This window comes from Oryza brachyantha, chromosome 1 (genome assembly GCF_000231095.2).
Source record: "Oryza brachyantha chromosome 1, ObraRS2, whole genome shotgun sequence".
Classification (NCBI taxonomy): domain Eukaryota; kingdom Viridiplantae; phylum Streptophyta; class Magnoliopsida; order Poales; family Poaceae; genus Oryza; species Oryza brachyantha.
The window spans coordinates 33,225,132-33,243,955 of record NC_023163.2 but is presented as its reverse complement, the minus strand read 5'-3'; the positions used below and the strand labels follow the sequence as shown (position 1 = coordinate 33,243,955).

The 18,824-nt window shown below is 42.8% G+C and overlaps 5 protein-coding genes across 6 annotated transcripts; 4 read left to right on the top strand and 1 right to left on the bottom strand.

Moving 5' to 3' along the window:
- The first annotated feature begins 919 nt into the window (after nt 1–919).
- Nucleotides 920–2,766, top strand: LOC102702158 (transcription factor PCL1-like). Its single transcript, XM_040519815.1, has one exon. The coding sequence runs from the start codon at nt 1,752–1,754 to the stop codon at nt 2,478–2,480; it is 729 nt and encodes a 242-aa protein (XP_040375749.1). The 5' UTR covers nt 920–1,751; the 3' UTR covers nt 2,481–2,766.
- A 1,346-nt stretch (nt 2,767–4,112) lies between these two features.
- LOC102708200 lies at nt 4,113–6,272 on the top strand. Of its 2 annotated transcripts, XM_006645264.3 has the most exons (5): nt 4,114–4,634; nt 4,731–4,904; nt 5,251–5,433; nt 5,688–5,760; nt 5,834–6,272. In XM_006645264.3, exons 1-3 carry the CDS (start codon nt 4,197–4,199, stop codon nt 5,425–5,427), a joined length of 789 nt encoding a protein of 262 aa, XP_006645327.2. In that variant the 5' UTR covers nt 4,114–4,196; the 3' UTR covers nt 5,428–5,433; nt 5,688–5,760; nt 5,834–6,272. The 2 variants fall into 2 exon arrangements, with proteins under 2 accessions (XP_015694120.1, XP_006645327.2); XM_015838634.2 differs by lacking the exons at nt 5,688–5,760; nt 5,834–6,272 and having other exon boundaries at nt 4,113–4,634; nt 4,731–4,888; nt 5,251–5,427.
- A 540-nt stretch (nt 6,273–6,812) lies between these two features.
- On the top strand, nt 6,813–9,641 carry LOC102701885 (pentatricopeptide repeat-containing protein At1g11290, chloroplastic-like). Its single transcript, XM_006646671.3, has 2 exons — nt 6,813–8,653; nt 9,362–9,641. The coding sequence occupies exon 1, from the start codon at nt 6,815–6,817 to the stop codon at nt 8,522–8,524; it is 1,710 nt and encodes a 569-aa protein (XP_006646734.3). The 5' UTR covers nt 6,813–6,814; the 3' UTR covers nt 8,525–8,653; nt 9,362–9,641.
- Nucleotides 9,642–13,342, top strand: LOC102708484 (glycerol-3-phosphate dehydrogenase [NAD(+)]). Its single transcript, XM_015839149.2, has 11 exons — nt 9,642–10,369; nt 10,881–10,957; nt 11,041–11,113; nt 11,419–11,636; nt 11,720–11,827; nt 11,943–12,006; nt 12,100–12,137; nt 12,229–12,349; nt 12,419–12,473; nt 12,905–12,953; nt 13,036–13,342. The coding sequence occupies exons 1-11, from the start codon at nt 10,258–10,260 to the stop codon at nt 13,216–13,218; spliced, it is 1,098 nt and encodes a 365-aa protein (XP_015694635.1). The 5' UTR covers nt 9,642–10,257; the 3' UTR covers nt 13,219–13,342.
- Nucleotides 13,343–16,173: 2,831 nt separating this feature from the next.
- LOC102708759 (cytochrome b5-like) lies at nt 16,174–18,364 on the bottom strand. Its single transcript, XM_006645266.2, has 3 exons — nt 18,147–18,364; nt 16,718–16,784; nt 16,174–16,627 (listed from the first exon to the last, which is right to left on the bottom strand). The coding sequence occupies exons 1-3, from the start codon at nt 18,231–18,233 to the stop codon at nt 16,371–16,373; spliced, it is 411 nt and encodes a 136-aa protein (XP_006645329.1). The 5' UTR covers nt 18,234–18,364; the 3' UTR covers nt 16,174–16,370.
- Nucleotides 18,365–18,824: the final 460 nt, after the last annotated feature.

Genomic DNA, 18,824 nt, shown 5'->3' with positions numbered 1-18,824 from the left:
TGGAAAATTAGCCACATATTGGGTAGCACTAACTTACCTGTATGAGTTCTAAATTGCAGGCTAGCTATATACACCAATCTCTTGTCTTGAAAGTTTTGGTAGTTGGTCTAATTCTTTTTTGTTTACTTCCAATGAGGATCAATATGAAAGTAGATTCTTACAACTAAAGCTTGAAACAGCCAATACTGAAGAAAAAGACATGGTTTCTCTCTGAGATTATGCCTCATGCTCTCACATTAATGACTGATGTCTTTGGAAATTATGTTGTTCTCGGCAAAAGAAAAAAAAGAAATTATGTTGTTCCGAAGGTATGGGCAACGTTGTTTATTTTTTCTCAGTACGATGCCATTGTAATTTTACCTGCTGGCTGTAATCCTTTCAACCAGTTTTTTGAGCATGGGTGCACAACTCAGATAAAGGAGTTGGTTGATCATCTAATTGGACGTGTCTTAACACTCAGGCTCCAAATATATGGTTGCCGAGTTATACAGAACGTACAGATAATTTGAAAATCCATCTGTTGATTTGGAATCCAATATGATTTTTTTCGTAGTCAAATCTATTTTACTTTCCCAAGTAAACAAATATTAATAATTGAACTTGTACAATCTGACTGCATTGATCGGGGCAGGTATACCAGTAAAATAATAGTCGTCTATATTACTATATACATACATATATACATATTATTCATCCTGCATAGCGTCATTAACAAAAAAAATTTAGACGTTGTCTCTCTGTTCATTTACTAATTGGTCATGTGCTCCCAACTGACATATAATCTTCTTTTTTAGAAAAACTTTATGTATTGGTTGTATGCAACAAATATAAAACATAAAAATATATTAAATATTATTATGCTGATAACCAAATAGACAATATATTATACAACTTGTTTATTTAGTTGTTTATGTATATCAAATATATAATAGTTGTCTAATATACCAGTTACCTAGTTATCAGCAAAACTCTTTGTGCACAGTCAATTTATATTTATGAATATTCCTGTGCACAAAGCCGCGGCTATTAATTAGAAAAAGCTCTCCAAATCCAAACGGGGCTGGATAATAAACACTGCATTAGGAGTAGAGAAGAAAGAGGAATTTTGGTAGCTAAAGTGGGGCAAGGCAAGGCAAGGAATGGAAAAAATATCTTGTGCTCCAGCCAGCGTGGCATCGTTGACCTGAGCCCAATCCAATCCACAGAATCGCATCGCATTGCACATCCGCACGCAGTAATGAAAAGGAGGAAACCAGGGAAAGGCGGAGAGCGAAGCCACGCCGTCGGATTCTCCCCATCCGAATCTGGAGGAAATATCTCCAGTCCTAATCAGCTTCACTCCTGCCCCGAAAAGAGCACCGTAATATCGATCGTGCCACTCCAAAAGAGCGCCCACGGACGGCTCGGATCCAAAAGCGCACCGCCGAATCAAAAATATCGGGCTAACCGGTCCACGTGGACCGCCCCACCTCCCTTGGCCTTTTTTTTCTCGCGCTTTATTCTCCTTTCCCCCCTCTTTTTTATCATTATTTATTTCTCCTCCTCTTCCTCATCGCCACAGCTCAACGAAATATCTTCTCACCCACCGCCTCTCCCCTCTATCTCTCTCTCCGGCCACCGCCGATTCGAGCTCCGATTAGCTGTCTCCGCGAGGTTGGGTGCTTCGAGACTGAGAAACCAATCGATTTTGGGATTTGATTGGGAGGAGGAGGGAGGGTCGTTTGATTGAGTGAAATCAGGTGGTGGTGGGTATGGGGGAGGAGGCGCCGGAGGAGTACGACCTGGACATGCTGGGCGGCGGAGGCGGGGAGCACGAGCGGGTGATGGAGTGGGAGGCGGGGCTCCCGGGCGCCGACGAGCTGACCCCGCTGTCGCAGCCGCTGGTGCCGGCGGGGCTGGCGGCGGCGTTCCGCATCCCGCCGGAGCCGGGGCGGACGCTGCTGGACGTGCACAGGGCGTCGGCGGCCACCGTCTCCCGGCTGCGGCGCGCGTCGTCGTCGTCGTCGAGCTCGTTCCCGGCGTTCGTGTCGAAGGGAGCGGGCGCGGGCGCGGAGACGGAGGCGGAGTCGGGCGCCACCGCGGGGGGAGCGGGCGGCGGCGGAGGAGGGGAGGGGGGCAGCAAGCGGGCGCGGCTGGTGTGGACGCCGCAGCTGCACAAGAGGTTCGTGGACGTGGTGGCGCACCTGGGGATGAAGAACGCGGTGCCGAAGACGATCATGCAGCTGATGAACGTGGAAGGGCTGACACGGGAGAACGTCGCCAGCCACCTGCAGAAGTACCGGCTGTACGTGAAGCGGATGCAGGGCCTCTCCAACGAGGGCCCTTCCCCCTCCGACCACATCTTCGCCTCCACGCCCGTCCCCCACGCCGCCCTCCACGACCAGGTTCCCTACGCCATCCACCCCCACCCCCACTACAACGCCTACGCCGCCGCCGTCTCCTCCTACCCTCACCACTACCTGCACCACGCCGACAAGTGAATGAATCCTCATCCTCCTCGTTTGATTGGAGTATTACTGCTCGTATTATCACTCTACTATATGATTCAATAAGAGAGCAACGCAATTGTAAACTGTTACCCCTGTTAAGGATAGTAGTTAAGTTAACCACAATCAAGCAAGTTTGTTGTGCATATATGTATGTATGTGTGGCGGTAAATTGTAACTGTTATTAATTGATGAGTCTGTCTGTAATATGAGCCTGCCTGACACCCCCAGGCTTCCTTCCCCCTTCAATTTGGTGGAATCCAAACAAATGATTCATACTTTATGCATTGGCCTTTCCTTGCAATTGTGATGCTCTGTGCTGTGCTGTGCTAGTAAAGGACATTGATTTGTTCCTTGAAGAGAAAGGAGAGGAACAGGTACCCTTGGGAGATTGATTGCAAGGAGGAGGAGCAAGTGGTTAGACTTCGGGGAACAAATCGTGTGGAGGAGCGGGCAACAGCACGGCAGGCAGTATCCTCGATCGGCTGCTGGTGCCGTGCTTGGATTGGATGCTTGTTTACACCACACAAAATATACGCAAATGGCCTCTCACTGACGGTCGCTTCCTCTCCTCATCTTCTCCTGGCTTGTTTGGTTTCGATTTTGCTATTTCTGCTCAGCTGGTTTCTCTTCTTTCTTTCTCTTGGGCTCACATGGGCATGCCAAATTGGCGTCCACCCATCGCTACCATTTCCACGACGGCCGGCAGCCACGTCTCGCTCTTTGATGCCAAACCTTTTTTTTTCGCAGCCTAACATTTCTATTAGATGTGGAACTGTGCATCTCTGACTCCGGCGAAGATAAGTCTACCAGAGTACTGGTACAAGTGACTTGTGTTGTATTGGGATCCATCTCTGTACTCCATTATCTGAATCGTCATGCCTCTCCAACAAACGAGCTAGTGGCTTGTGTGATCAATTAGGACAAAATGGATGCAATACTAGTACATCCCGCTAATAAAAAGCATCACCTACAAGAAACAAAAATACCCTGCGAGCTGACCGAGGACAGATAGCCTTGTTTATTCTTAACTATACTATATTTATTATATTGAAGTTGAATATTAAATCTGTTTTGAAATACAAGCATTTCTATATGTTTTTAATATATATATACACACGCAAAGAGATGTTCAGATACATTTAGAAAAAACACACAAAGAACCTTATATTTTTTGATGAAATGTATGACATAATTTCTTAATAATTGTGAAAAAACAAATTGTCGCGCACTTACAAATAAGTTTCTTTATTTTGCATCGGCATTCTTGTTTGCAGGCATACATCCATCAATTGCGCATGGAATATACTCCTACATTATTAATTGTACATAAAATAAAAATTGTTATATACTCCTTCCATCCCATAATATAAAGCACAACTACTTTCTTTTTTTCCATAATATAAGTGATGCATACAAGAATATGTTAACTAGCACATAATTTTCTCTAAATTTGATTTATTTTAATTCTTCATCATCAAATTGGACAACCATATTAAATAAATGTTAATCTAAACGAGGAGATGACTATGACTCTTTCTTTTGTGTTAGTGGTATTTACTCCTTATATTATGAGACGGATGAATACAAATGATATTTTAAAATTAACGATGATAAATAAAAAATACTAACCAGGTCAAAAAGGAAAGAAAATAAATATAGGAAAAAAAAGACAGGGTAGGTTGTCTCGGCTGTGTTTGACCGAGATTGATGATGGCCACGCTCTCCTCCTCCTCTTCCTCTCATGGCTTCCTCCGCCTCCACCACCATCCGCCTCTCCGTCTCCTCGCCGCCGCAACCACCTATTCGACTCTTCCTGCGCGCCTCCGCCTCGCCGCCCCTACCCCGAGGAGGCCCCCTTCCTCCATCTCTTCCTCGCCCGACCCACCACCCGACATCGCCCACGACGACGACGGTGAGCAGGACGGCCACAAGGAGGACCGGGACGACCGCTACGGCTTCCAGATCCAGGTCCGCAAGCTGCCCAAGCGCAACCGCCGCCTCGTCCGCGCGCGGGTCAGCGTCCACGCGCCGCTCGAGGCCGTCTGGGCCACGCTCACCGACTACGAGGGCCTCGCCGACTTCATCCCCGGCCTCTCCGAGTGCCGCCTCCTCGACCAGGGCCCCAGCTTCGCCCGCCTCTACCAGGTAACACCACGCACGCACGCAATTCCTCGAACACCAAACAAGGCTTAGGCGTTGCGCTGAGCTGAATTGGGGGTTTGTCTCTGCGTGCATCCGTAGGTAGGCGAGCAGGATCTGGCGCTGGGGTTCAAGTTCAACGCCAAGGGCACCATCGACTGCTACGAGGGCGAAATGCAGCTGCTGCCCCCCGGCGCAAGGAGGAGGGAGATCACCTTCAAGATGATCGACGGAGACTTCAAGGTCTTCGAGGGCAAATGGTCTGTCGAGGAGGAGGTGATGCTATTCCATTTAGCTGTTGCCCAATGATTCAATCATACTGCCATACAATTACATGCCATGAAAAAAGAAAATGGACCCTAAATTTACCCAATTGCATCAATGACTGCGTTTCAGTCTTTCAGATACAAGGTTTCACTTTTTCATACCATCAGTTGTTCATTGCATTGACCATTAGTATGTGTCTCGATAATTTGATTCCAGTTGGTGTGAATGCTAGAAGCAAGTTACTATATAGTATGCAGTAACTTTTTGTAAACATATAATGGGATGGAGACTAGGAGCGAACCTATTGTTTGTTGAGTATTTGCAGTATGTAATATGTTTAGGGTGTGCTGTTCAGGTTGATGGTGGAGAAATATCAGATGACCAGGAATTTCAGACTACACTTTCTTATTTGGTGGAGCTGGAGCCTAAGCTGTGGGTTCCAGTGAGGCTACTGGAAGGGAGGATTTGTAACGAGATCAAGACCAACCTCGTTTCGATTAGAGAAGAAGCTCAGAGGATCCAGAGATTGTAATATGAGGTAACTGTCACAAGGGGGTTCCTCCATTTCTGCTCCAACATGCACTAGTCATTTAATTTCTCAACAGTCATATGCTTTCTTCTTTAGTACCAGAAATTCCTACATTAACATATGAAAATTATGCCAATGGCACATATAGGATTTGTAAATTTTCTTTCGAATTCCACTTTTGTGCATCCCACGGTTGTCATGGTGCACTTCATCTTGATTTTACAGAGAATCCCATGCTAAAGTTTGGCCATATATATTTTCAGTGATCGGCTGTCTCTGAAGGCTTTGTCACAATATTGCATATTCTTGATTGTAAAGATACACTTGTTAAGAAAGGTAGGTATTTAGCCCTAATTGGTTTCTATTAGTTGGAGAACTACCATAAACCTAATGAGTCACCGTCTTGCAGGAGGTGCGGAGCGAAAGAAAAGATGGAGAAATGTGACACGTTTCATGATGTTAGTGGAACACCAAACTATGAATTTGCTCACTGGCCATGACTTGTCACAATTGGATTAGTTGATCTTTCTCAAGAGAAGAAAGGACAAACGAATTAATTGGAGTTTGGACAGCTTGGACGTGCCTATCTGACAAATGGAAGGGTCGAAATGTCATGTTGTATATTAGGATTATTGGTTTTTGCCACTTAATTGAAGAGTGATTAACAATACACGATTAATTACAAGATGATGACATTGCAATTTTGCCTGTAATCCGTGGTGGCACACTTGCTCTGTTAGCCAGCCTGATGTACTTTGTACAGAGTTCATGCAAGATTTTTCACTTGCTTCTTGTATTTAAACAGACTGGATTCCATGTGCTAAAGTTTTTTCTACTTTCGAGTCTTGTTGCACACTGTTATGTTCCGAATTGGGGCATTGAAGTAAGCAAGGTCTTGTTTTTGTATTCTGTTTGTGTGCTGGATCTTTTTTTTCCTGCTCACCGGTAAGGATAACATAACATGAATTTGTTTGTTGTTGCTACTAGTTGTGGTTTATTAGATGAAACACAGAGGATAAAGAGTTTTAAGATTGGAGACAATGTACAAGGGCACTTTAGGTTTTCGATTTAGTGATGCATGTTGCTGTCCTATGCTTACCTTTGGATTTATGAAGCTACATCTGTGTCCATATGCCTTGTCGAAGTATATTGTCGTGGTCAATTTGGTACAAAATTTAACCATAATTTCTTTTGAAGAGTTTGTGCCATTCGTATCAGTAGCCCACCTCCGTCGTCTCTTACAACAAGCCCACAAAGGCCCAAATGTCTCATGGGGATTCTGGAGATTTTTTGGTTATATTTTAATTTATAATTAATCAGCTAATAAATTATGAAATTAACCCCTTGGGGGTCATGAGCCTGAGCCATTGCGGATGAAACAAGAAAGAAAATGTCCGAGCTGCTGCGCGGCATCCTCCGCCACTCCGACGCGCGAACCCCGCGGGCCTTCGTCTACCTCCTCGCCGCCGAGCCGCCGCGCCCATCCGCCGTCGGCCAGTGCCATGCGGCGGCCACCAAGCTCGGCTTCGCGTCCAACGTCTTCGCCAACACCGCGCTCCTCGGCTTCTACTGCCGATCGGGCCGCCTCCGGGAGGCACACCAGCTGTTCGACGAAATGCCCGGCAGGAGCGCCGTCACCTGGAACACGCTCATCTACGGCCACGCGCAGTCGACCGCGCCCGCCCTCGCCGTGGCGGTGTTCGCGCGCATGCTGCGGGGCGGGGTCTCCCCCACCGCGTCGTCCGTGTCTAGCGTCCTGGTCGCGTGTGTCAGGATGGAGGACGCCGGTGCTGGGGCAATGCTGCATTCCGTTGGCCTCAGATGTGGCTTCTTCGCTTCTGTCGTAGTGGGCACTGCCCTGGTGGACATGTACGCCAAATGCCATAATCTGTGCGCAGCGCAGCAGGTGTTTGGGGAGATGGAAGAAAAGAACGTGGCCACTTTTACGGCGCTCGTAGCCGGGTTCGTTTTAAGCAGAAGGCCTCATGACGCCATGATATTGGTCAGGGAGATGGAAAGGTCTGGAGTAGCACCAAACCTGATGACATACAGCAGCCTCCTCAGCTCATTCGCAAGCCCAGAGGACATAGATCATGGGAAGCAAGTTCATTGCACAGTGCTTAAGAAGGGTCTGGAGCATGGTCCATTTTTTCTGTCTGCTCTTGTGACCATGTACTCCAAGTGTGGCATTTTGGAAGATTTCATCAAGGTGCAGGCAACTCTTTCATGTGAAGATCAGGTATCATTCAATGCCCTCATCTCTGGGCTCTCCTGTCTGGGAAGAGGTAAAGAGGCATTTCAACAGTTCTTGGAGATGAGAAGGCACGGCACTGATATGGATGTCTTCACCTTTGCAAGTGTATTGAAGGGTATAGGGAGCTCATCCTCGTTACTAGAGGGAAGGCAGGTTCATACTCTTATTATGAAGATTGGATATTATTCTGTTGTGGATGTCCAGAACAGCTTGATTTCCATGTATGCCAGACATGGTGCGATAGAGGAATCCAATAGTGTTTTCATTTCAATGGAATCACCTAATGTGGTTTCTTGGAATTCACTAATGTCAGGATGTGCTCAACATGGCCACGGAAAGGAGGTGATTGAGATGTTTGAACAAATGAGGAGGCTACATGTTCAGCCAGATCACATAACCTTCTTGTCAGTTCTTACTGCTTGCAGCTATGTTGGCTTGGTAGACAAAGGGCTCGAGTATTTCAACTTGATGAAAGACAAGGGCTATCTCGTGGGAGCAAGGACAGAGCACTATGCTTGTATGGTTGATCTTCTTGGTCGAGCAGGCTATCTCAATGAAGCTGAATATTTGATTAATAGCATGCCTATAAAACCTGGCGCATCTGTATACAGAGCTCTGCTCAGTGCCTGCCAGATTCATGGAAACCTTGAGATTGCAATCCAGGTGTCCAAACGCCTAATTGAGCTAAATCCTCATGACTCATCTGTTCATGTTCAGTTATCAAATGCCTTTGCTGGTGATGGTCGTTGGGATAATGCTGCTGAGATCAGGGAGGCCATGTCAGGTAAAGGAATAGTGAAGGAGCCATCTTGGAGTCGTATTGAGGACCAGATGCAAATCGGATAAGCAGCTTGTGTTACAACTTACAAGATGATATCCACTGTCCTGCTTACTATCGAGAACTGAATTAAACACCGAAGCTATGAGTGCGATGCTTACCGAATGAAGCAAGCTAGAAATATGTGTAAAAAAAAGGTATGCAAAAAGTTAGTGATAGATTTAATGACTTGCTCATAAAATTTTGGAGGTTCAAATAGTTAAATGTATTTACAGAACGAACAAGGGAGAGATTTTAGAATAAGATCATACACATTACACATATCATTAGTGAGCAACAATTGCAGCATCAGATTGAATAGTTCTGGTGTGCTACTCGGGAACTAGGATAACTAACTCTTATATAACTGAAACCTAAATTCACCTGATGTAATGACCTCAATTGCATGTTCCTTGTCTTGCGTAACACCTAAGTGCACTTCAGTTAAACAAGAAACTTCCACATTCTTCTGTACATGAGATTTGACTATTTTTTTCAACCTTTTGTTCTTCGTAGCGCCATTGCAGATCTCTATGACTCTATGTGAGTTAATTGTACAACAGAACCAGCAAAACGTTTCACCCTAACTTGCTATACTATTGTCGCAGGATATTGCATAGGTTCTATCCTTGCAATAATTTTGTTCACTGCGTGGTGAACCCCTTGTGATTTTCGTCTTGCAAAGAAAGTTCTACGAGAAGACGGACATAAGAGTTTTTTTAAAGAATTTAAGAAAAATTAGAAGGTTCCCTACTTATTTGACCCATATATAGCTTAATAGCAATGGTGAATTTTCTTGTTTGATACGATATGTGCCTTTTTTTTTCTGCACAACATGTCATCATAACCTGGACCCAATTTTGCAGGGCAACTTCCATAGACCAAGGGAAGAGCTGGCTGCTGGGACCTTGTACCAAGCAATTCGACCGTCAATACCGAGTGGCTTGGGTTGGTCCATCGAAGAGGCCAAGGGGGAGATCGAAATGAGAAAACGACTGGCCTGGCTTGATGGTAGAATCCATGTTCTGTCTGCCTGTGGGCGCTCAAGAAACCAAAGGGGGGTCACTTTGAGTAATCACACATATACTGGAATTAGTTACTCCATCTTGCTTGATGGTTTACTCATGTTACAGACTGTATCATGCAGTTTGATGCCTGGTTAAGCATGGGGTTTTGCTGCTCCAGGGAAAGCTTGTGACAGGCAATGATTTGGTGGGAGGTGGTTTGGGCCTTGTGTTTTGGGCCGAGAAGCAAAGAAGCCCAGAGAGAGGGAGAGGAGAAGAGGAGCAACCTTGCGGTCTCCGATACCACCGAGACAGCGCCAACCTGCGTCCCTTCCCCCGACCTCGGCAGCAGATCGACAAATCCTCCCCGCCACCGCCCTCTCGAGCGAGTCGTCTTCCTCCTCCCGCTCACTGTGCCAGACTGCCATTTCCCTATCGATTTCCAATGGTCCGTTGCTGAAAAGGACAATCTGGTAAAGCAGCTCGCACGATACAGACACATGCACTCCTTGGGGATGCTCGCCCCTCCTTCCTAACATTCTTCACCTTTTTCTTTGTTTCTACTTCTCTTTCTCTTTCTTGTGTTCCCTCCCCTTTCCTCAATCCGTATATATACTCTAGCTTCTCGTTCTTTGTTGGCTCCTTCTTTTCTTCCTATTATTGTTCTTCTTCTTGGTTCTTGCTCCCTCCCCTTGCTACTTGGCTGGTTGGGTCGGTCAGGGTCTTTCTTGATCTGCATTCCGCCCGCCGCCGCCCGGATGGAGAACGGACACGCCAAGAACCGGGTGGCCGTCATTGGCAGCGGCAACTGGGGCAGCGTTGCCTCCCGCCTCATCGCTTCTAACACCGCTAAGTTGCCCTCTTTCCATGGTAGGTACCTTTGCCTTCTCTCCCACAATGCTCCATTAATCCCTCATGCGTTGCATTGCTGAATTATTCATTACGTTTGGCTGTGCTATGTATATCATCATATGCACTGTGTTTGCTACAACTGTTAGGTTATTACCATTTTTATTGTTATTTGTACATGTCTTCTCTATCTCTAACCATGTAGTCCGAACCGTTTATACCCTGTGATTTTGTTGGTATCTTCTACTGGTAACGAAAACAATATTCAGCATTCTACTTGATCTATAAGATGCTTTTTCGAGCGACGTTTCTATAAATGTTACTATTAAACTGTAAAACCATTGCTTTAACTTTCTTACTTACGATTGGATTGCCATGTTGTTTTAGTCTGCAAATTATCTATCATAATACTAGTATTTGCTGGGTACTTGGGGTAAGTCTAATGCTAGCTATGGTTGTTTTTGCATGAGTTCTGTTGACAGCCCTACATTCTGTACCTACTGGTGCTAACTGTGGGGTAATTTGTTAATAGATGAAGTTAGGATGTGGGTATTTGAAGAAATATTACCAACAGGCAAGAAACTCTCCGAGTCCATTAACCAAGCCAATGTAAGAGTTCAAACTTATTCCATCTGATTTTTGTTACTTCTAGAACCAGTAAAAGTTTCTAGCATGATCCTTGCTTATTACAGGAGAACTGCAAATACTTACCTGGTATAAAGCTTGGAGCTAATGTAATTGCTGATCCTGATTTGGAGAGTGCAGGTAAACACCCTGCTTTGCATTCCCCATTATTCTTAATTAGATAAATTAATTTTTGATGCTAAAGTAGTGCGTACAGATCTAGTTAATAAACAAAAAATTTCAGTCTCTGTCTTAGTACAAGGAAATTATTCACAGATATACTCAAAATTGTTACAGGTATGCTATTGGATACTGCTTTGGAAAAAAGGATGTTGTAATATAGTTTTTCATAAGCAACATTCTATCATCATTCTAGGCTCCCTGGCTACATCATACTGTTTTCATGTGTCAAACAAATACCCATAAAAGTCTCATTTGATTTTCAGTGAAAGACGCAAATATGCTTGTTTTTGTTACTCCCCATCAATTTGTGGAGGGTATATGTAAGAAGCTTGTGGGTAAACTAAGGCCAGGAGCTGAGGCTATCTCCCTCATCAAGGGCATGGAGGTCAAGATGGAAGGACCATGCATGATATCTAAATTAATTACAAACATACTTGGAATCAATTGTTGTGTCCTTATGGGTGCTAACATTGCAAATGAGGAAAGCATCTGTTCAGCTTCCCATGCAACGTTTCTTGTACTCCCTAAAGGTGAAATGTAATCAGGTGGACCTTCCAAATGCAGATTGCTGTTGAAAAGTTCAGTGAAGCGACAATTGGATATAAGAAAGACAAGGAAATGGCGACCCGCTGGGCTAAAATTTTCACCACACCTTACTTCCTGGTTTCTATTGTAAGTTTAACCATAAACCTCATTGAAATGAAATACTACATTCTGATCCTCTCACCATAGTGATGCCTGGCAGTAGTTCAGCAGAAAATGAAAAACCTGTGCCCTTCATGTACAGGTAGAAGATATTGAGGGAGTTGAATTATGTGGAACACTGAAAAATGTTGTGGCCATTGCAGCAGGTTTTGCATAAATATTGTTTATCTGTAGTTATATTCATTGTTTCCTCTAATCATTTCAGATTTTACTTTTTAAGTGATGGAATTAACTTGCAGGCCTTGTTGATGGTTTGGACATGGGAAACAATACCAAGGTATGCCTTTTTTTTTGTTGAAAATATAACCAACAGGAAAGACCATTCATTGTACCATAGAGTTTTATGGCTTGTGTTATCTATTTGTTAGGCTGCAATCATGAGAATTGGTTTGTGGGAAATGCGTGCTTTCTCTAAGCTTCTGTCTCCTTCAGTCAGAGACAACACCTTCTTTGAGAGCTGTGGTGTGGCTGACCTAATAACTACATGCCGTATGTATCTTGTTTTTTCTCATTTACCATTTAGTTGACAAGCACTGAAATACAAGTTTTTTATGGCAGTTGGTGGGAGAAACAGAAGAGTGGCTGAGGCCTTTGCAAGAAATGGTGGCAAAAGGTTACTTGTCTAAAACATAATCTTCATTTTTTGATGTATGGATAATTTTAATCTATGCTTTGTTAGAGCATCGATTAACAAATATGTTGATGGCCTATACTAAAAAGTTTTCATAGACATATTTTCATTGGCGTATGCTGATTACATAACTATATCCCTGTTTGTTGCCTGCTGTTAGGATGAGCTTATCGGTGGCACAGAAACTGTGATGGGTTATTAGCGCATAATTAATTAAGTAATAACTATTATAAACTTGAAAAAAGGATTTGTTTGATTTTAAAAAACACACACATATATATATATAGAAATTTTTTGCAAAAAAAAAACATACATCCTTTAACATCTTGGGAAACATTCTCATGAAAAATGGAGAAGTAGCTCAGCCTTTAAGCTAATTCGAATGCTGCCTATGTCTTTTGTTATTCTGGCAGGTCTTTTGATGAGTTGGAGGCCGAGATGCTACATGGCCAAAAACTCCAGGTAAGCAAGTATCTGGAACCCAGCAAACATGATGAATACATTGTCTTCTTAGTGCATCTAATCTTGTTAGTTTCACTTACAGGGAGTGTCCACAGCAAAAGAAGTTTATGAAGTCTTGACTTATCGAGGGTGGCAAGAGTTGTTTCCTCTACTGTCCACAGTGCATGAAATTTGTATTGGTCAACTACCTCCTACAGCAATAGTTGAATACAGTGAGCACACGCCCAACCTCTCCATCATCAGTGGTTCTAGTCCGTATAACTGAGCTAGATTCTGCACATTGTATCATTGCCAATATTCTCGGCGTCACTTGTTACAACAGAACAAGTTGAAATATACTGAATATCTGAATCCATTATATATTATTCAGTTATGTCACATCATAAAGTGTTTGGCTCTATGATTATGTGTTTCCATCCGTAGCTGTTTGGAAATTGAGTGTCTACCCCAGAAATCCATGGATGGGAACAAAACTTTCAATTTGTAGGAGAAATATAGTGAAATAGTTTCATGATATATTTGTAAGAGTACTTCTTGAATGAAACACCGCAAACAATAGGTCGTGTTAAATTTAAAGATGTATTTTCTTCTAGTGATCTGAATAACCTGGAAATTGAAAAAAGAAGTTAATGATTCTCACAAGAAAAAAGAGGTTTCAGCAATGCGTTTTTCTTAAGTTACACCCAACTGACATCCAGGAAGAATAGTTCAGTGTTCACCCATTGCATAAGTTTTGTAATATAGTGTCTTTGTTTACAACCATGATGCATACATTGTTTCCAATTCCCAAGTATCATAGAAGTAAAAACTAATATTTGAGCCTTTATATTTAGAGCTAGGACCAAGGAGATGTTTGTGATGTAATTTTGGAAGACTTAAAATAGTGGATATTTGGGTTCATGAAGTGCTGGGTTAGTATTTACAATTTTGAAGGATCCCCAATTCCAAACTTTTGGTCAGGCATTTGGGACAGATATGAAATCTGTAGTTTTGGGTTGACATTGTAATTACAGAGCTGCTTTCGCTGACAGGCAGTGGAACTATGAGTTGTCGAAATATAATGACATGTTCCTCGATGGAATGTTTCATGCGCAAGCCTCACTGGCCTGGAATCAAGGTGGGTAATGAGTAGAGGGCTAGATGGAGATATGCAAGGAACTTGAGAGTGATCACTATGTAGAGAGTGGAAATAGATTGGTACTTTCTTGCTTAACTGGAGATAGTAGTTGTCTTTGAAAAGCCGGAGATAACATCTTAGACATATGGTGTCTCCGTTTGTAACCTATCTGATAAATAGATAACATTTCCTGATTCTATAAGTAAGCAATGAACTAATTAAATTTTACAAGACCCATCAGGTGACCTGATGTCTGTGCTGATCCAATTCTGGTTCATCAGGTATACGATGTGTTGATGCCACTTGCACTTAACACAAACAAGGAGAACATTTCTAATGGAAGAAATTCCATTCAAGACTGAATTTAAAATTTCATCATTCTACTCTAATTTCCTGAATCAATTGGAATTCAAGTTCCTAGTTTTGACACTATGACATGGCTAAGAAGTACTCGATCTATGTGATGAAAAAGTTGAAAGCGTAATTTCGATATATTAAGTTTTCTTCAATGTGCTGCTTTTAAGAACAGCAGATTTTACACATAGCTTTTGTCATGCAGATTTTGTTAATCTACGACATCCAAGCTTTTCTTAGCTGATTGTGTGAGCCTATTTTTGTTGTTAGCAAAGTTTGCTAGTTGAAAAGTTGGTCTTTTGATATAGAAAGCAGCTTCCTTTCAGTAATTTTAGTGAAATTAGAATTTGCCATTCAAGAACATTAATAGCCTGCTGGCGATGAAACTTTCTGCTATAGGGCATATGCTGCTTGATACAAGTGAATAATCTGTTAATTGCTTTTTGAATAACATGTGTTTCTAAAGATTTTTTAATAATATGTATTTTTTTACTCTCAACACATGCAAGTATTACTTGCAAATGAGATTCATGTTAGGACTGTATTTCCTAGAAAAGTATGTACTTGATATTCTCCAATCTCATCTCAATGACCAAAATTTGAACATATTCCCTTGCTAATGATTGTTAATGTAGCGTGTTCTGTCTTAGATGCAACCAAAATAAACTATTTCATCTTTCACTGATTAGTGGATTCATCATATTGTAGCAAGTAGTATGTCTACATCGTTTTAACTCTGTCCAATCTTCGTGGGGAGCGAGAACCAAAGATTCTGCCAAACACGTCATTTTCCTCTTTTTATGTTTAACAAAGTATTTATTTGGTGTTGTGGTCCTAGGTAACACAAACATACTAATTTAAAATAGTTCAATCTTGAACTGGAATTTATTTGGAATCAAAGGCTGAAATTTCAATGAGCATATCAGCCTTTTTCAAAAGGACAACTGCGGCTTTGTATTAGTTTCAGCTGGCATAAGTTTTTGTTTTTATCCTGACACCTGACATGAACTCATTTCAGGGCTCCACTGAATGATATCCCATTCTCTCAAGATGTCATCAAGAATATTTTTGGCTTGCTAAAGGTCTTGATGCTAAAGGTCTTGAAGACTGAAGGTCCTCTACTTTCTAGTGGCCGAACAGCAGTGCTCAGGAAATTCTACATGTCAGCATTCTTTCTTCGCTGTGGGATCTGTCGAATATTGGACTTTTTCTAGCCTTCAGCAACAGCCCATTCAAGAAGTCGTCAGAATGGACTTGATGTTTCGTAGTATATTTTTGACTGTTTGTAACTGAATACACATTGTGCTCACATGTGCATTTCAAAAAAAAAATGTGACAATGCATCAGTATATGAGCAATATAGTAGTTTGGTAAGTTCAGATTGTTGCTGGGAAGACTTCTGTTGTCGTCTAACAGTGGCTTATTAACTATGTTTTGAGGTTTTATGTTAGCAATTTTTTAGGCTGGGAACAATATTTCTGTTTAGTAGTAGAAGTAACATATGCCTGAGAATTGTTGTTTACGCACTAGCACTGAAATATGCAAATTGTTGCTATCGTCACGAGCCCCTCCCGTTGAACAATTATCACCACAATTTTGATGGGCATGTTTGATGCGACCTCGATAAAAAAAAAATAGTTGAGAAAAATGCATGCGAACGTCGTTAAGCTGAAATTATCTGACCGTGCAGAACCTGTAATGCTACTGTCTACAGATACATCGAAGTGGAACTACTGAACCAGAAGCATGTCTACGAAGTGGAATTCTGGAGCATTCATCAGTATCATGGAAAATAAGAATATCCATTTGATTTAGTCACATTTTGCCAGTATTAGTCTTATAGAACCATAACAAACCATGACAGACCATGCTGGTACAAAACACGCAATCCCCCAATCCTCGCTAACTTATTAAACTCTTGACCTTTTGAAAGACTGACAACAATACTAAGCAGACTCCGACTTGGTGTAGATCCTTACAGCAACAGCCAATCCCAATATCGCCAAAGGAACCAAAAACTGGAGGATCTTGATGATGAACTCTGGTGTCTTATCCTGGTTGTAGTGTGGTTGCTTCGGGGGCGTGTACTTCACCTTGGTGGGTATCGTGGTTGCGTCAATGTCACCAACATAGTACTCATCCATCATTGCCCGAGCAGTGGTGCTGTGGCCCACATCTTCGAAGTCGTCGGTAGCATCCTTAGCTGCAATATTCAAGCCCTTTGTAAGTTGAAATCAAATTTCTTGAAACATTATTGAACAAATAAGTATGCAATGAAGCAATGGGGCATTACCAGTTGAAGACAACAGGACATCATCACCACCAGGGTGATCCTCCAAAAACCTGGTCACATTGTACACCTGCGCTAGCAAAACAAATACTTCTATGAGCCATGTAAAGGGAAAGCTTCTTCAGCATGTAAGGCCTTGTCAATACTAAAGAAAAAGATTAAATTGCATATTGGACCACTTTGTTAGTTCATAACTGTTGTGTACAAGTGTATACAAATGAGCAAATGACCATTATGGCCATAACAACCAATACTGTCTTACTAACAGTTTATTGAAAACATATATAACTTTTTGAATTGGAACTTAGCTAAGCTCCGTTATAAACTGTAAAGCTAAGGTCATAGCTTCGCCGACATGTACAAGAGCTCCCTAAAGGACCAACCATATCTTCGACTTGTTTATCTTGTTGATCTGGAAATAGACAGGTGAACAAAACCAATCTTCCTTGGCTTTATAAAGTCAAAGATCTTGCATTGTTCAGGAGTGAAGTGTTTTACATGGTAATTTTGTAACAGAGTCCTGAACCCTATGGAATAAAAGATGACAGCATGAGTTGCACATCTAGATTAAAAATACAGTTTCAAGCATTAAGCCACCAAGTATTTATACTCTAGGAGTCTAAGAATAGTGAATACATCTTCTATGGAAAAAATGGGATCCATGAAAATGGTAGGTTAGGAAAAGATGTTTAGGAACGATGCAGAAGATATGTGCAACAGGAGATACTCAACAAAAAGTAAGGCCAGCATAGGCTCATTTATTAGACATGCTTACCGTCCTATCCTATCTGGAAAGCCGTACAGCGATGAAAAGTTGATCTCACTAGAAGTAGTCTATTGTTGTAGACATAAAAGAAAGAGAACAGCATAGGCAAGAAAATCTTGCTTTCCAGAACAAAAGTGAAGTGAGCAACACAAGGCAACTTCCGAGACTTGAGCAACTCTTAGACAAGGGTTTCAGCAATCAACTCAAGTAATTTGACCCCCAAGGCTCGGATCTGATTAGTTGTTATTGAGATCGTGATTTGTGATACACAGTAAACACAGAATCTAATGGAACCGAAGCCCAATTATCCGTGGTATACAGACCTGGCTGCAAGATGCATCCACAAAACAAAACTTTCATCACCGTGGCAGGCTGGTAGGTGGGAGATCTCTTTTGGCATAGATGAACAACTTAAAAATTGAAACTTTGGTCGCCTTGTGGGCAGATCTTAAGGGGATCACAAGTCTAGTAGGACTAGCGGTACGGCAACGCGAACACACAGAATGAGGAGGAATTCCTACATGGATCTCAACAGAACCAGATCGACAAGGAGCAGACTATCCAGAATGCAAAGCATGCGATCCTAACCCTTCCTTTCTTTCACAATCAAAAGGAAAGGAAAGAGAGAGGGGGTGGGGGTGGGAGTGGGAGGGGGGATTCCCGGACCTTGCCGCCGATGACGAGCCAGCAGTCGTCCTTGGTGTTGTGCTTGGAGACCTCCTCGAGGGTGAGCACCTTGCCGCTGCTGGACATCTCGATCTGCCCCCACTCCTCCTCCTCCTCGCCCTCTTCTTCGACGAGACGAGACGATGAAGACGAGGAGGAGCTTTGGATCCAACGAACGAAAGGAAGAAAGAAGAGATCGAATCAGGAAAAGGAGTAGAGAGAGTTGGGGAGGGGAGTAGGTGGTGTTAAGGTGGGGCCCACGTGTCATGGTGGGTTGGGTTGGCCGTCGACCCAACGACCACAACTCGATCCGATCCGTCCCCTCCAGCCATCGATGTTGTACAACCCCCGCTACTGTACTTGATGCATTGCAAACACTGTTTCGATCTCGCCATCAGGACTAATAAGGATGTAGCGATGGGATTTCGGTTTATCAAGTCCAGTTAAAATTCGGTTTCTCATTGATGGCAACTGTAATTAGGCAGCTGTTTGGACACCATCTAATATATATACGGGATCCCGTCCGGATAACTAGATGATACACCATCTAGTACCAATCAATATCACCCAAGGTTGACCAAGCACCAATAATGTTTTACATACAATCTGTTTTACAGTTTTTGTACGATCATACATGGGTGCACGGACGGCGTGAGTATGCACGTACGAACGCACGCT

Excerpts from the sequence above, each read along its gene's own strand:
- LOC102702158 (XM_040519815.1), top strand. The coding sequence starts at position 1,752 with ATGGGGGAGGAGGCGCCGGAGGAGTACGACCTGGACATGCTGGGCGGC.
- LOC102708200 (XM_006645264.3), top strand. The coding sequence starts at position 4,197 with ATGATGGCCACGCTCTCCTCCTCCTCTTCCTCTCATGGCTTCCTCCGC. Across the intron at positions 4,635-4,730 it reads GCTTCGCCCGCCTCTACCAG|GTAGGCGAGCAGGATCTGGC; the intron begins GTAACACCACGC and ends GTGCATCCGTAG. Across the intron at positions 4,905-5,250 it reads AATGGTCTGTCGAGGAGGAG|GTTGATGGTGGAGAAATATC; the intron begins GTGATGCTATTC and ends TGTGCTGTTCAG.
- LOC102701885 (XM_006646671.3), top strand. The coding sequence starts at position 6,815 with ATGTCCGAGCTGCTGCGCGGCATCCTCCGCCACTCCGACGCGCGAACC.
- LOC102708484 (XM_015839149.2), top strand. The coding sequence starts at position 10,258 with ATGGAGAACGGACACGCCAAGAACCGGGTGGCCGTCATTGGCAGCGGC. Across the intron at positions 10,958-11,040 it reads AGTCCATTAACCAAGCCAAT|GAGAACTGCAAATACTTACC; the intron begins GTAAGAGTTCAA and ends TGCTTATTACAG. Across the intron at positions 12,007-12,099 it reads TGTTGTGGCCATTGCAGCAG|GCCTTGTTGATGGTTTGGAC; the intron begins GTTTTGCATAAA and ends ATTAACTTGCAG.
- LOC102708759 (XM_006645266.2), bottom strand. The coding sequence starts at position 18,233 with ATGTCCAGCAGCGGCAAGGTGCTCACCCTCGAGGAGGTCTCCAAGCAC. Across the intron at positions 16,785-18,146 it reads GGCTCGTCATCGGCGGCAAG|GTGTACAATGTGACCAGGTT; the intron begins GTCCGGGAATCC and ends TTGCTAGCGCAG. Across the intron at positions 16,628-16,717 it reads TGTCCTGTTGTCTTCAACTG|CTAAGGATGCTACCGACGAC; the intron begins GTAATGCCCCAT and ends TGAATATTGCAG.